The 16695-nt window shown below is 39.9% G+C and overlaps 1 protein-coding gene across 1 annotated transcript; it reads left to right on the forward strand.

Annotated features, from left to right (window-relative positions):
* Positions 1-3632: 3632 nt before the first annotated feature.
* LOC133887167 (disease resistance protein RGA2-like) lies at positions 3633-7781 on the forward strand. The gene is made up of 2 exons (XM_062327109.1): positions 3633-7495; positions 7674-7781. The coding sequence occupies exons 1-2, from the start codon at positions 3712-3714 to the stop codon at positions 7715-7717; spliced, it is 3828 nt and encodes a 1275-aa protein (XP_062183093.1). The 5' UTR covers positions 3633-3711; the 3' UTR covers positions 7718-7781.
* The last annotated feature ends 8914 nt before the right edge of the window (positions 7782-16695 follow it).

Raw genomic sequence — 16695 nt, forward strand, 5'->3', positions numbered from 1 at the left:
ACATCGACCAAAATTTAACTACATCAATAACAACCTCCTTTGTAGGGTACATAGCACCCTGAGACACCTCGTTCTCATGGTACTACTACGGTGTCCGATCAGCCTCGCTAACCACCAGCTTTGAAAATTCATGATCCCTCCACTCTACAGGCACTGGAGCATTACCCTCCTTGTCAGATGAATCCCCATCGGCAACGGCTTCCTCCAGTTCTTGATTCTCTAACTCCATCTCTTCAATTATGCTAGGGATAAGCTCCCCTCATTGGCTACACCCATTTGTTGCATCTTAGAAATATCCCCTACATCCGCCCTGGTCCCAACATTTACCGGGTCTGATTTATCTTCCACTGCCTCACTTGGTCCCGCTACTGCTTCCACAGAGTTCACTTCTGTTTGATCTTTCAGGTACGCCTCAGCTAACAAAATCAGAGGCAGGACACGTTCACAAGATATATCTATATACTGCCTCCAAGTTGATGTGGCTTCGATCGGTACAAGCTCACCAAAGTATCTCTAACTAGCACAGCTGAGGAAAGCTTTCAGCTTAAGATCATGTTGCTACAGATCCAGTTAAAAAAAATCGCATCAGCCACTTGCACACACCCGCAATAGTCCTCTCATTATTTTTACTAAGACCCTTCATGACATGACGAAATACAGACAGATCTACACTGTTAGGACTGTACCTAATTTCACCCTCACCATAATATATTAAAAAATTAATTTATTTGCCATCCCTGGAAACATCTGCAAATATAACAATGTTAAGACCGACGAACTATATTGCTTTTGTAAATGTAGTATCGGAACTAAAAAATTTACCGACACCGATTCATACCTAACAATAGGTTCTTCAATAATACCCATAACCAAACTTACCTACAAATATTACTCTATACAATCTACATTTAAAAGCTATCCTGCCTTGTCAAAATTAATATTCACAATATACTAGCATTTTCTAAACCCTAAATCTTATGTCATACCGTTATCCTACAGTGCTAAATTCTATGTCATACAATGCTACCCTACAATTATTACTCTGTACAATCTATATATTGAAAACTACCATACTACAAATAATATTATGTATTTAATTGCTATCCTACCATGTCGTAAGTAATACTGACAAATTTCCACTAACTACAGTATTTTCTAAACCCTAGGTCATACATGTCTAAACCCTATATTATATAGTGATATTGTACTAATTAACAATAATAAAAGTATATAAAAGCTTATCAGAAGTGATCTTTAAATCCGCGGATCAAATACAGTAGGGCTTCGTCACACTCTCTTCCTCTCCTGTCCTCCCTCTTCAGAGATTTCTTTTTTTTAATTAAAATGAGAATTTACCCTCAATTTTTTCCCTTTTATAGACAAGGAAAGAGGGAGGGGGGAGGCGAGCGGACAACCTCCTTAATGCCCCTTGAGAGCGGCAAGGGGCCCTAACCGCCCTCTCAAGGGGCGGTAAGGGGTCGACGCGGGCGGGCAAGATCTTGCCGCCTTCTAAGAGAGCGGTTATGTCTTCTTACCGCCTCCTAATAAAAAAACTAAAAAAAAAGTGGTTAATTTACAAATAGTAACAAGTCCGCTGAAATTCGGGTTTAATCTGAAATTCGACCCGATAGCAAAATTTGTGATTTAAACCTCCTGTTATTTATATTTTGCATTATAAGTTTTGGTATTTACAGTTTTGCATTTTAATACCTGAAGTTGTGATATTTACACATTATTTTTTATTACAATACATGTGTTTCATCCATTAACGTTACAACGTACAACATGTAACTAGTAAGAAAAAATGTTACTTAGACTGCATTAAAATTTGGTTTCTACTACTCCAGCTGCCGCATTTCTATCGTCATGCACGGAATAGGGGATATGATGCCGTCGAAGCAGGGCCAGTGAACTATAATAATGTGAATGGAAGAACAAATTGATAAGCTCGAGCACAAAATTGTCAGAATCTTGATTCTATTTTACAACTCTAGGAATTTTGTTGTAGGATTCACGATCCAAATTTTCATATGATCCTGCCCCATTCTAACTACTCTGATGGTTTATTATAAACAATTGCCTATATTGGTCAAATTAATTTGTCCATTCATGTTCATTATATTTTGCATAAATAGCAGATGACATTCACGTTCTATTGTGCTTTTATAAATAGAAGTTACAAAATTAAAACTTGCAGGTGTGTATTAGTATTAAAAATACACACATATTGTAGAATCAGATTTAGGGGAATGCTTTTGTAAATGCAAATGGATATTCATCACGGCAAAATACTATCGAGGAGAGACATAGTGAACTTGAAGGCCACTTAATAGGGAAAAAAAACTGAAGAGTATATGCTCTGTGACATAACACATTTTCCTACATTTAATTCGTTAATATAACATATATTCTTAATATTGTCTCCAATAAACATATACCACAAACACAGAATATATAACATTTTGTAAATTAGCCTGTGCGAATGCATGGGTTGGTGACTAGTTTATAGGAAACAAGGAAAGAATGTTTGATGTGTGTACTTTTACACTACTCACTCCAAATCACTACCAAGTCCAACTAAGGAAGAACTATACTGAAGGAAAAAAAAAACAACACAAACACCTTTGTTAATTGATATGCGACAACCACTAAACTTCTTCCACAGCATTAAAGTAAGTATAAAATATTGCGAATATTGAAATAATAATAATATTCATAGTCAATAGACAAAACAATTTTAAACAACACTTGCTGATAAGATTGAAACCACATGATAATTAAAAAAATACATGAAAATCTTAAAATACTACCGGAGTGGCAAATCCCAAAGAAATTGCTATAGTTACTGTAACATCCCGGATCCAAGAAAGGGATCAGATCCACTCCCATGCTGGATAGATCATAACTACGTAATACCCCGCTTACGCTTTTATCTTTACTTCGCGTAAAACAACTAACCAAAGATTATTATGCTCCTTAGACTTGATTATTTAACATGGTTCGACTCGACCTCAATTCCCGGTACAATACTATTCCGGAGCTACAGTACCCCCACAAACAGTGATTCCACTACAGTATTCTGCGAATACAGTAGCCCGCAGCTACAGTACTCGCGCTAACTATGTTGGGCTGTGGGCTGGGGTTTCACAGAGGTGTGCCGTTATCTGTATTGCTCACATGATCTGACAATGCTGATTCATTGACCAGCCTGTAAGTTAAACGACAGAACTGATCACAATCCGGGACATCTGCTGATTGAGCTCAACAAATTAAAATAGTAGAATTTAATATCTGTTGCAAATGATACATTGTACTCCCCTAGAAGAAACTTATGTTAACAATTCAACAGCCGAAACAGTGTGCATATGGTGATCCGGGCATCTTGCTGACTTTGGCGCGAATTGCAGGCACGATCCGAGGACGCCAGCGGTTGCACGAGTTGTTGACTGAACTACTAGTCTGATACAATGCGCGTGGTAGGTGCTTTCATTTTAAAACTACTGATCTAAGATGGTTGGCATGGTTAGTTGAGAGTCAACCAATGATTTCTTATCCCACCTTGCCTCCATCCACGCCTTCGGCCCAACGCCAACACGCCATCATAATTCATCAGGCAGGCAAACAACATTTTGTTTCCTGCCTTTCTTCCCTGACCTTCTGTTTCCTGATCCTTCCCTTGAGCAACACCGATTCCTGTGGATCAAGCAAGCAATGGAAGCTGCTGCCGCGCTGGTCTTCGCCGGGAAGTCGGTAGCAACACCGGCTATCGGGTTCATCGTAACCAAGGCAGTCAAGTACCTCACCGAGCTGCACGCGGCTGAGGGCATGGAGGAAAGCAAGAACAATATCTTGGCGAGGATTGGGAACATCCAAGCGGTGTATGATGCTGTTGACCGTCAGCAGATCACGAAGCAGAGGGAGAAATTGGATCCATGGCTCTGGCGGCTGCGTGATGCCGTTGAAGAGGCAGAGGATGCACTCGATGAGATAGAGTACTACAACATTAAGGGGGGGAAAAGTAAGTTGCTTGGTTTCGTATCCAATTATGTCTTGGAAAAGTTTATTGCTAAGTTTACTAAACATGGAACGTTGGAGAGGTTGAGAAAGGCTGTCTACAACTTGGATGAAGTTTCTGCAGATGTAGGGACCAGTCTTCAGCTTGTAGGGCTCTCCAGTTGTCCTCCCTTGCAGGATCATGCTGAAAGCAATGGTCACCAGACTAGCTCTGTGTTGGCATCTACCGAGATCTTTGGCCGTGACAATGAGAAGAATCAGATCATGGAGTGGTTGACGAAGGATTTGGATGAATATCCCAACAGTGTTAACACTACTGGTGGCACTAGAAATTATTCTAAGTGTGTTGTCAATTATGAGAATTATACCTTAGCTTCATCCTTTAAGCTTCTGTGTGAATACTTCAGGCTTCTATTGGAATACTTCATGGGTCACACAGGCACCCATTTTTCTCCAGATCATGCTCCCAAGAACAAGCTTTCTATTATTGCAATAATTGGAGTGGGAGGCATAGGTAAAACCACCCTTGCTCAGATTGTGCGCAAAGAGCTAATGGACTCAAAGTACTTTGATTGTGTTGTGTGGGTGCATGTGTCCAGTAATACTTTTGATGCAACAAGGATAACTAAGAAGATCTTGGAGGCAATTATAAAGGAGAAGCCTAACGCTGATACTTTGGAAGTGTTGCAGTATAACCTTAAAGAGGAACTCAAAGCAAAGAAATTTTTGATCATCTTGGATGATGTTTGGGAGGACAACAAAACTGATGAGTGGGAAAAATTGTTGGCTCCTTTGAGGACAAGTGTGAGAGGAAGCAGGATCTTGTTGACAACTAGAATGAGGTCAGTAGCAGATATGGTTACCCATGTAACAAAAGGACCAAAGGAGATCCTAAATTTGGATGGACTACATGACGATCACAATTTTACGCTCTTCAGAAAGTATGCATTTGATGATGTGCAAGCTAGCAATTATGTACATCTTTTGCCAATGGCCAGAGAGTTGGCCAAAAAGTTTCGAGGGTGTCCGTTGTTGGCAAAGATTGCTGGTGGGCATCTAAAGAGCAATCTAAGTGATCGATATTGGAACGATTTGGACACACAGTTGGACCATCTGGAAGGAAGAATGGATGATATCATCACAACAGTTCTTCGATCAAGCTACCATCTCCTACCTGCAAATTTACAGCTCTGTTTTAGGTACTGCAGCATATTCCCACAAGATTATGAGTTCAAGAAAGAAGAATTAGTGAGAATGTGGATGGCTTCAGGATTGATTGAAGAAGATACAAGAGATAAAAGGCCAGAAGACACTGGTGAATTTTATCTGATGCAATTGGCAAGAAAATCATTCTTTACATTTGTGCCAAAAGAAGACCCTTGCAGCCAAGATTGTATGGGATATTATACCATACATGATTTGTTGCATGACTTGGCACGCACTGTTTCCTTGGGTGAGTGTCTGAGGTTTGAACCAAGTGGCCACAAATATGACATGCCTACAGTTCGGCATCTGTGGATTGCAAACTTCAGCAAGTTAACCATTGAAGACATCAAGGCACTTTCTAATTCAAAGCATCTGCGCACCCTTGTCATTGAAGACTCACGTGATGTCAGTAAAGATTACAGAGCGCCACTAGAGAAAGCTGTGGAGAACTTGAAGTGCTTGCGGTTGTTGAGCCTGAATGGCATAACAAAATTCCATTTTGCAAGTAAAGCTTCCAATAAACACTTGCGTTATCTACATTTTTCTGGTATGCAGGAAGTGTATGGATTTTCCAAACTTTATCACTTGCAAGTGCTCACTGTTTCAAACAGTATATGTGCTGATCCCAAAGAACTGAAAGGGCTTGGAAGGATTTCCAGCTTGCGATATGTGTCCTATGGTGCCAAAGCATTGGGTGAGTTCCCTGTTGGTGACCTGCATTCCCTTCAGGAGCTGCAAAATTTACAGATTCAGTCAAAGAAAGGCTATGGAATAGGTTCCCTAAGTAATTTGAGCAGTCTGCGCGAGCTAAAAGTTTCCTGTCTTGAGAATGTTGGAACCCCGGAAGAAGTTGAGGAAGCCAAACTAAGTGAAAAACACCATCTTAAGTCACTATCAATGAGCTGGTCTGAACCCAATATTGCCCGGAGATCAGAAGATAAGTCAATTATTGATAAACTGGAGCCACCTGGCAAGCTCAAAAAATTAGAAGTAACAGGATATGGTGGCGCTGAATTGCCAACTTGGATGAAGTGTGTCTCCCTTACAAATTTGGTATCACTTGAGCTGAGACGGTGCATTTATTGGCAGCACCTCCCAGATCTTGGAAACCTACAATTACTCAAGCACCTTGAGCTGGAAAAACTTTCTGAATTGAGACGAATTGGCCAATCTTCTGACTCCTTGCCTCCATATATTACAAGTCTAGTGGTGAAAGATTGCGAAAACTTAAGTATACTGCCAGTTTTACCTTCGAGTTTGGTGCAGTTGAAAATAGATGCTGTTGGATTGATCAGCCTTCCAACAATATCTGACCCCCATGATAGCAATGTGGGGCTTGAAGCCACTTCTCCCAGGTTACTCTCAGTTATCATTAGGTGTTGTCCAAGATTAGAATCTCTAGAAGGGAGCTTTCTACTGCAGGAACGCTATGCCAGAAGTTTTCGAATCCTGAATATTGTTGACTGTGAAAAATTAAAAAGTGCTCCTCTTTTATTTGGTAAAATGAATGATCTTACAGGATTTCATATTGGTAAATCATACTGCATAAAAATGATGGAAAAGGTTGATGGTGGGCTACTCCCTAACACACTTAAGGAACTCTCCATTAATTGGTGTGGTGAACTCCAACGTCCACTGCTGGACTCACTGCTTGGTCTGTCTAATCTTACGTCATTGAAAATATATCATTGCAGCATGGAGGCTCTTCCATCATCAGGGGTGTTCAAGAGTCTCACAGCGCTGCGAATTATGGCTGTAGAAAGATGTGGGTCGTTGACATGCTTGGGTGGGCTCGGTGCCCTTTCACACCTTACTTGGCTGCAGATCACGGATTGCGAAAAGCTTGCCAAATCAGGTGATGCTGGTGGAGGTATGTTATCAGAGTTCTCCCTACAGGTCTACTTGCTCTGGGTTGATTTCCCCTCTGTGTTAGACATGCAGCCACTGAGTAGATTGCGTGACACCAAAAGTTTGATTATTTCCGCCTGCCCTTACAATAACCGCAGTATATCTCGACAATGGCTGGAGTTAAATAGAAAGTCCCTTGAATCCCTGGAGATAGACAAACCTGGTTCCGTGCAATCACTAGAAGACTTTTGCTCTCTCAAGAGATTGGATTTCCATCGTGCCAATGAGTACACCGCGTTACCTGCTTTGCCCACTTCACTGGAGTGTTTCATTGTCAGAGTCTGTGATGAAAAATTGGAGGAGAGCTGGGGAAGGAAAGGGAGCTCTGAATGGGATAAGATTTCCCACATTCCTCATGTGAGAATAGGTATAGCCAGATTCTCTTCAGCTCTATTACTTTCTCAGCCGTCATTTCTTCAATGTTATAATCTCATGCAATCTAGTTGTCACCCCTAGAGATGTTCTTCCTATGTTAAGTCGTATTTTCATGTTGTAACCAAAATCATCTCCTGTCAGAGTGTGGCTGACAACATGTTAATTTGCAGGAAGAACATACTACAAATCCGGTCAGAGGAGCAAGTCATTTTGATAGATGTGATTCTCTAGTAGAAAAGGGAAAAGGTATATGTAACGTTTTTGTTAATAAACAATAGTCAATTGCAGATATGTCTAGCTTCACTTAGTACGTTAAATATAGAGGATTTTTACTGTACATAATACTAGTAATAGAGTGACACTGGTATGAATATCTAACGGTCAAGATAAGTTAATACTAGTGTTTAGGCTAGTATGAATAGTAAAGGGCATTACGGGAAAGAAATTGAATGGTATGCTAGCAATTTTTTATATTTACTAGGTTAAAATCTTAATCGTTCATTTGTTCATGAATAGAGATAGAGGATGAGTCAGTTTGCACGTTTGGCGAGAGAGTCGGCCCGTGCCGCTGTGCGGTTCGACGGAGGCGCAAAATGGACATGGAGGTGGGTTGGGCGGACGCGCATGATGGTGAGGGGCTGCTGGATAGGGGTGAAAATGGATCGAATACGGATGGATAATGATTATTTCATATCTTTATCCTTATTTTTAATAAAAACAAAAATGAATACAGAAATTATAGATACGGAAACGAATACGGATAGTATCAAAAACAAATACGGTACAAATATGAATTGAATATAAATACGGATCTGGATATCAGTCAAATTATAAGGACCCCTTAAATTATACGTATAAAAATAACAATATAGTATAACTTCACACATGACGGAAATAAATTATGTGTATAAAAATAACAAAAATAATAATGTAGTCTAAGTAGTTAGGACTGTGGTGGGTTGTTGCCTTGTTGACTATGTGATGGGCTTGTTCTTCAATGGGCCAGGTGAATATGATATTATTCAGATCCTTATCTAGATATTATCTGTTTCCATATCTAGCTAAAAAATATTTTCGTTTCTGTATCCTTATCCGGATAAACAATATTCGTATCCGTTTTCGATCTGAAAATATCCGTATTCGGATAAGACCATTCGTATCTATTTTTGGGGATCCGAAACGAAAAATATACAAACCGTTTTCAAGCCTACTGCTGGGCGGTTACGCCACGGGATCGCAGGGATCATCAGCGTGTCGATGTGCTAGGGGAAGAGAAGGCGACTGGGTTCCGCACCGGCCGGTTAGTTTGCCGGCGGCGACGAGATCGTCACTACTAACGCCGATAGGAGGAAGACAATGTCAGTGCGTGCGGGACAGGACGAAGCACTATAACGTTTCGAATGGACAGACTTAACCCTCCATGGTACAACCTGTAATTTTCTCAAAGCATAGCCTAATTACAAAAGTACCCTACCAAATCAATGGTAGGATTAGATTAATATCAGTGCTCCTCTACTGCTAGTATTGTATACGGTAAAAGTCCTCTAAATATACTGCATTGGCACTGGACAGACCGGTGAAGTCCTAGCTGCATTCACATATGTCTACATCCTGAGGGACAGTAGAATGAAAATTTTATTTATTCTTTTTCCCAGAATGAATGGAGTACAACTAGAGATCAGACCCACATGTTCTATCAGAAATCTATGCCCAGGGTTGGAGCCCATTGACTTGCCTGGATCTCATTAATGTGAAGCACGTATGGAAGTCAAGGCTGAAGCTGCTCTTAAATCAAAATGCAAAAGGGAGAGATACCGCCTGTATATTCAAAAAGAAAAGAAAAGCAAAGGATTAGGAGTTTAAAAATATATCATGGCTTATGACTTCCTGATTCAGAAACATATTGCACTGCTTGGCGTTGTCCTCAACAAAAATGGCTAGCTCACGCCTCACGTACTGAACTTCAACTAATCTCCTTTTTCTCTTCCCAGGAAAAGACTAATGTTCTAATATATTTTTATATTGTAGTACTATGTGCTCGACAGGGGCAGAGTCAGGATTAGACGATTAGGCGGGCGAGGATAGATAAATTTGAATTGGTTCTAGAAGCTATTAAACTAATCTCTGTAAAAAAACATAATTTTATCTTAATATTGGTTAATATATTTTCTATTTTTATAAAAATAAAATACATGTGTTGCAATGAATCAATGCTCCATAATCAGTTTAAAACATTTTTTTTTCTTATTCATACACAAATTCGCTCACAGTAACAAATATATAATATTTTCTATAATAGATAATAATATATAGCTATGTATTCAACGTCTCGATATTGCTTTTTCTAGTTCGATATTGGCTTATCATAGAAATTGCTAAAAAAACATCTACAACTAAAAATAACTAGAGCTTAGGTCAATAAAGAGTAGAGCAATGTAACATAAATCATGACCATTAAGGACAAACGATTTAAAATTGATAAAGTTTGATAAGAAAAACATATTTTGTTTAGATGCATTCACAATAATCATGTGTAGTAAATTATACTTAATGACATCTAATACTTGAAATGTACTTAAAAAAAGATATAATACTCGAAACATATATAGTAGATAAAATAAGCTTGTATACCAATTAACTCTTAAGTTATTTACTTTTATATATTACTAATCACTCACACATATATAAATATTGTGGAATAACATAATCATAGGGGCCCGCCCCTTGTCTCCGCCCCTGGTGCTCGATAAATCCTTCATATGCGAACCGAGCGTAGCTCGGTTAGTACGCTCGGTTAGCAGGTGCGCCCGCTAAGGTCACCGCTCGTCCGGGCTCGAACCCGGGCGTCGCACCCTTCTTAGTCAGTATTCTCATGTAGCTGGCCCGGTGTTGTTCAATAAATAAATAAATAAATCCTTCATATATTTTCAGCTAGCATTCTCCAAAAAAGGTAACTTTTGCGAACCAACTATTAAGTCAGCATTGGACTAGCATCTACCTGTAACCTTTGCACTACAGTGTAGATGTTTTAATAACAATATGACTAGCCTTGTTTACTGCAGTGCCATTATATTTTAAATCTTTGACCAATTCAATTCAATTTAATTAAGCATGTTCTATCTGTTAGTTGTGCTTGTACTGTTGCTTGAATCCTTGTTCAATTCAGTTTAGTATAGTTTCATTATGCATGCGGTTGAGATAACTCCCCAACCATCAATCTAAGGCTGAATTCTTCTTCCACATGGAGGTGACTAGGGAGGGCGAGACAGCCATCAAGCCCTAGTGATTGTGTTGATAGCAAAATTTGGCATCTCATGGTGTTAGCCCCAGTTGGTAATTAAATAGCCGAGTTGTTGATTTTGGTTTAATTTGGCTGGCAAATGAATAAACTAGCCGAGTAAAGAAATGAGTTGATTCCTGTATTAACTCGATCGGCTATTCATTGGTTAAGCTCGCCGATTAGCTAGTTAGTAAATTGTTAATTAATTTGGTTGATCGAAAGATTAGAGATTAACTAGCAAATAAAATAAAGGAGAGAGGCGGCAAAATCCTCATGGTAGTTAGTGCAGATCCAGATGACCAACAGCCTAATAATCATTGGCTTAGTAATTGACCAGCTGGTCTGGTGCGTACATTTTTCACGGCGCGCATGCATGCGTGAGGTGCATGCTTTGCATTGCCGAATAGAAAAAATGATAGCTTACAAAAGTTAGCTGGTTGGGTTCGTACGTAATTGACCTAGAGTTATCAGGCAGTGTCGGGCTTGGGAAATAAAGGATCGGAGGAGGCCGACTCGTACACGAAACGGAAAGCGAAAGCTCAAAGACCGAGCCCCTGTATGATGCATAGGGAGAGGCCGCTTCAATCTACGATCAACCAATCCAAAGAATCATCATTGTCTTTTTTTACTTTTTGCATCTAGGGTCTTATGTAGTTCTTCTCTTTTCCTTCAATTCTTCTTCTTCTCCTGTTCTTCTTTTGTGTTCTTGCGCTCGCTGGTAATCAAGAACAAGTGCTGCTGTTGCACCACGATAAAGGTCTTCCTGGTCCTGTATGCCAGCGCATCTCCTGCTGCCGTGGAGTTTTTTTTTTCTATTTTCTAACATAAATAATTAAATATATATGTCGGATGAAAAGATTTGCAGAATTAGATGCCTACGACCCTTTCAGAAGGTGGTAAGTGCCACAATGACAAGTCCAGCTCTTACCGCCCTCTGATGATGAATAGTACCCACCCTTTTTTCTAATTTTTCTCTTTTCCTCTTTCTCTATTTGGGCAGTGGGTTTGCCGTACTCTAAAATTCACAAAACTTTTTCAATAGAGCCTATAATTCATGATGAATATATTTTAAAAGGGTTCACCTCGATACCCCGTATAGGTTTCAAAATAAAAGAACTCCAAAGATGACTACTTTTAGAACTTCTAGCAATTTTTAAGGCCTAAAAAAATCCCAAAAATCTGGAAAAATTCACTAATATTCCTCTCATGTGTCTTAATAATATCTAAAATTATTTTCAACCCTAGGTTACTTGGTGAAAAAATGAGCTCCTTTGCAATGCTCCATTTATATGCATTTTTATCATTTCATGTGATATTATCTTTTTAATTCAATTTGAATTCAAACAAATTCAAATATGCACAAATTCATCCAAAATCCTATGTAATACATATACAAAGTACATGAGTCCACTCAGGTAATCCTGCAGTTATTTGTCGTAGGCTCGACCACTATCGGGAAGCGGCCTAGCCGTACAAAGTTATCAGGGCAATCTTTTTGGTTGAAGGATATTTTGGTATCCGACCACCTCACAGTCTGATGAATGTGCACAACATTACATAAGAGTTTGGATGATTTTGTGCAGGTACTTGTCCGGTTGCCGACATTTCTTTTTTTATTTGATGTCACACTCCAAATTGTGTACATTCATATTTATATGTATTCCATAAGAGTTTGGATGAATTTGTGCATGTTTTAATTTTTTTGAATTCAAATTGAATTAAAAAGAGAATATCACATGAAATGATAAATATGCATATAAATAAAGCATTGCAAATGAACTCACTTTTTTGCCAAGCAACCTAGGATTGAAAATAATTTTAGATATTATTAAGACACATGAGAGGAATATTAGTGAATGTTTTTAGATTTTTAGGAATTTTTTTTGGTCTTAAAAATTGCTAGAAGTTCTAAAAGTAGCCCTTTTTGAAGTTTTTTTATTTTAAAACGTTCACGGGTATTGAAGTGAATCCTTTTAAAATGAATCATCATGAATTATAGGCCCTAAAAAAAATTCATAAATTTTGGAGCACGGCAACGCTACTGCCCAAATTTTCGAATGTAACCGCCTCATCATAGTGCGGTAAAGGCGGGCCCTTACCTCCCTATGAAGGGGTGGTTTGAAAGGGCTGTAGGCACCTTACCACCTTATGAGAGGGTGGTAGGCACCTGATTTTATAAATCTTTTCATCCGGTGTATAATTATTTAATTATTTATGTTAGAACATATAAAAATAGAAAAACTCGTTGCTATGCGCCAAAGCCTGCTTCTGTGGACTGGTTTTCAGAACAAGGTGGGAGCCATCATGTTGCATTTGGGCCGGCCCTAGGCGTGAGGGCCATCGTGTGTTGTTGCAAGAAGTGACCGCACCTTGTTTGTTTTACTAGTTGAATGCTCGTACGTTACAACGAGAGTTAAAAATTTACACACTATATTGTTGACTCCTCTAAAATTAGTCATCATCATCGAAGTACTTTGAAACTATAATATTGTTAACATTGTTGAAGCACAACACTGCAAACACTAAATTAAAGGCACTAAAGTCCACCGCTTACCTCTTAATCATGGAGGCTTCATCCAAACTACGAACCATGATAAACTTAGTCAATACAACATTTAAAATCTCAAGGCGAAGGCAGAAAGGTCTTTATGACCATGCAAATCCTTTTCAACAATTTGGACCATGCAATCCATGATAAGAGCTGAAAATCAGCATTCCCGACGTTCAAAGTTGATCCTTTGAAAATTGAAGTAGCACTATGTTAAAGGTTCAAGAACAGAAACTTGAATGTCTACGATAATCTTGTTTCAAGCGAACAGAAAACAGAGATTTACATGATCAGCTCATGACGGACAGTGTCATAACAATTTTTGATTCTATCACCCGACATTTTGTAGACCAGCAGCCAGCATGTATTCTAGATGCAAATGACTACTGAGAAAAAGGACATAAAACATGTTGCACACTTGCACCTAGTTATGTTTGCAAGGTATAGATAAGCTAATAAAGAATTCATTCAAACTTAAATAGACGATCGGTTGGAACTTTTCTTGCGAGTTTCCTTAGTAGTAAGCAACTGGTGAGTTCAGTAAAGATACGGTAATCCAGAAAACATTGCCAATTTATAAAGCTGAAGACTGATGGTAGAGGGAATGCAGTCACCACAAGAATTTAATTTGCACGACTACTCACAGTCATAAGAGGCATATATGTGACGTTCCCATTCTATTAAATCAGGCATTCATTTTGGGGCAGTCCAAATCATGTGACAAGGACTGCTGGTCCTGCACGGTACGTTTCACCACCACAATTTAAATGAATGCCAACAATGAATTCGCAAAATACTAACTACGTACTACAAGAATGCAACATCCTAACCCAAAATGTCTCGTGAAGCTCAAACAATATTTCCTGGTCTTTTTCTTCGGCTAGTTTTGCTGGCCCGTTTGCCTCTGCAGGGCCCAAGCACATGATGGGTTGCATAAGAGGCTCAGTTCGGCTAGGGCAAAAACAGAAAAAGAAAATGAGAGAGAGGGTGGCGGCGGCAGATGGGCGGTGGCGGCGCAACCGCCCTCCGATTTCCTTGGGGTCGTGGGGCTGGAAGGCGTCGTCGTCGCATCTATTTGAGGCCGGCTCCTTCTCTCTCAGCGGGTAGAGGGAAAAAAACTTGTTTCCCCTTGGTTTTCCACTCATCTCTTTGTTTTGGTTGTCATCTCTGATCTTGAGTTGAGGAGAGCTCGGCTCTTGGTTCTGGTGCTTCAGTGCTTGCAGTGATAGAGTGGAGAATCTTTGGTGTTATTGTTGGTTGGAGTTGTGAACGCCAAGGCTTGCCCACATGCGCTGACATGGTGTGGTTAGGCTTCGTATCTCCGTCTTCCTCGCAAGCGGCAATGGCGGCGAATAGAATTTCTGGGACAGCGGCTTCCTTGCCATGCCTAGCCTCGATTATTGACTCATTTGAGTGCATAGCACTGTGAGTATTCAAGGTTCACACCTCTCCCTTCCTCTCTCTGTAAATATGGACAGTTTGGTTAAATATGAAAAGCTCAATGATGAATAAATGCATTGAGATTGGGCATGCTTACGAAGTACAATAGCTTTAGACCTGTGAATTCTTGAATTGTTTGATATATTTGGTAGCCCCTGGAGACTCTTGTTGGTGTACTCCCTGGTCTGTTCTAGTACACCGAGGAACATTTGTTATGTTGGCTCTCCAGTGGGCTATCTATTGTTTTGATCCTTGGTTCTAGTGTTGTTGTTACCTAAGAGGAAGTTTACCATCTTTGATTCTAGAATTCAATTGAGTTAGCTTTTTAGCTATTGTTAGTACTTGTTTTGTGCTTTGTTGTTCAGTCTTTATCTGTCTCGGCTGCAACTTATTTCATCTGTTCAGGATCTGTGCTCTCTGGTTTCATATAGCAACACTGTTTATGGTGATATTTCAAGTTTGAGAACTCTTTCCAAGTTCTAATAACTAGTTGAGAACTTAGTAAACTACCCAGTCAGTGATGGATTCATTAGAACAATTAAGGAGCAGGACCTTGCTTGTCCTGGGGCCAATTGTTATACTTTTTCTGAGAGCACTTATACAAAAGAAATGTACCTGATGTCTAGTACTTTGTGGATACATGATTTCGGAAACTAATCTTTATGCTTTGCTGTCATCCTTTTCCAAGGTCATGTGTAATGACTGCATTCAATTATGTTTTGTATATGTATATGCGGAATGAAATCTATGTTCATATTATCACATTATCTACAACAATCCAAAAATCCTATTGCTTCTAAGATGGTTAGTTCTAACTCCTCTGCCCTATTATCATCGTCCTCGGATGCGATTAAGCCTGAAAGTTTTGATAGGACTGGCTTTAAAAGCTGGCAGGCCCCGAGACTATGGTTGATGGAGCTTGGATTATTCTGGGTTCTCATCGAAGAGCTGCCCGCCCCTCCAGTGGATGCCGTGCAAGATGAGGTCGACAGAACGTGTCTCGAAGCGTTAAGGGCCCATTGGGAGAAGGATAATGCCTCATCCCTAGCACGTCTCTTGGCTATCCTATCGAATAGGCTCTTCAACATCTACGTGGGGTTTGGGGAAGCATGGAAGGTGTGGTCGGAGCTGAATGACAGTATGCTGAAAGCGACAATGGTAATGAGTCCTTCATGGTAGCCAGTTACTTGAATTTTCATATGGGAGATGGAAGATCAGTCATGGAACAAATCCATAAGTTGCAGCTGATCGTGTGAGACTTAGACCAGCGTGGCTGTGTTCTCCCTGAGAGTTTTTACGTTAATACCATTCTAGCCAAGCTGCCCACTTCTTGGCGTGACTTTGTCACTGCACTTCAACACTTAAAGTAGCGGTTGACTCTTAATGAGCTCATCACTGCTATAAATGTGAGGAGAAATCTAAGGCAGACTATGGTTGGGTGAAGGCACCCACTCAAGCTAACCTTGTCGAGCACAAGAACCATCCTGGGAGGAATGTGAAGAAAGAGAAGACCAAGGATGTATACTCATGACCTAAGGCTAATGCTATGAAGAAGAAGAAGAAGAAGCCCGAGATTGTCTGCTACGTTTGCGGTGGGTTAGACTACAGGGCCAATAGATGCCACGATCATAAGGGCAAGGGGCTGACACCTGAGCAGCAGAAGGCAGCCAAAGCCCAAGTGCATATGGCGGTTGCAACGGCCAATGATATTGGCAAAGGCGACTCCACTAGTGGGTATGTATCTGAGACCTTTATGACAAATTCACCAATAAGTTGGTGGGTTGATACAAGTGCTACAATGCATATTTGTGCTGATCAAATGTGTTTTACTTCTCAACAGGGCACATATGGTGGATCGGTACTGATAGGGAACGGGGTCTCGGCAGCAGTACATGGAGTAGGACAAGTGAGCCTGAAGCTGACT

Source organism: Phragmites australis, chromosome 12, assembly GCF_958298935.1.
Source record: "Phragmites australis chromosome 12, lpPhrAust1.1, whole genome shotgun sequence".
In the NCBI taxonomy this organism is placed as follows: domain Eukaryota; kingdom Viridiplantae; phylum Streptophyta; class Magnoliopsida; order Poales; family Poaceae; genus Phragmites; species Phragmites australis.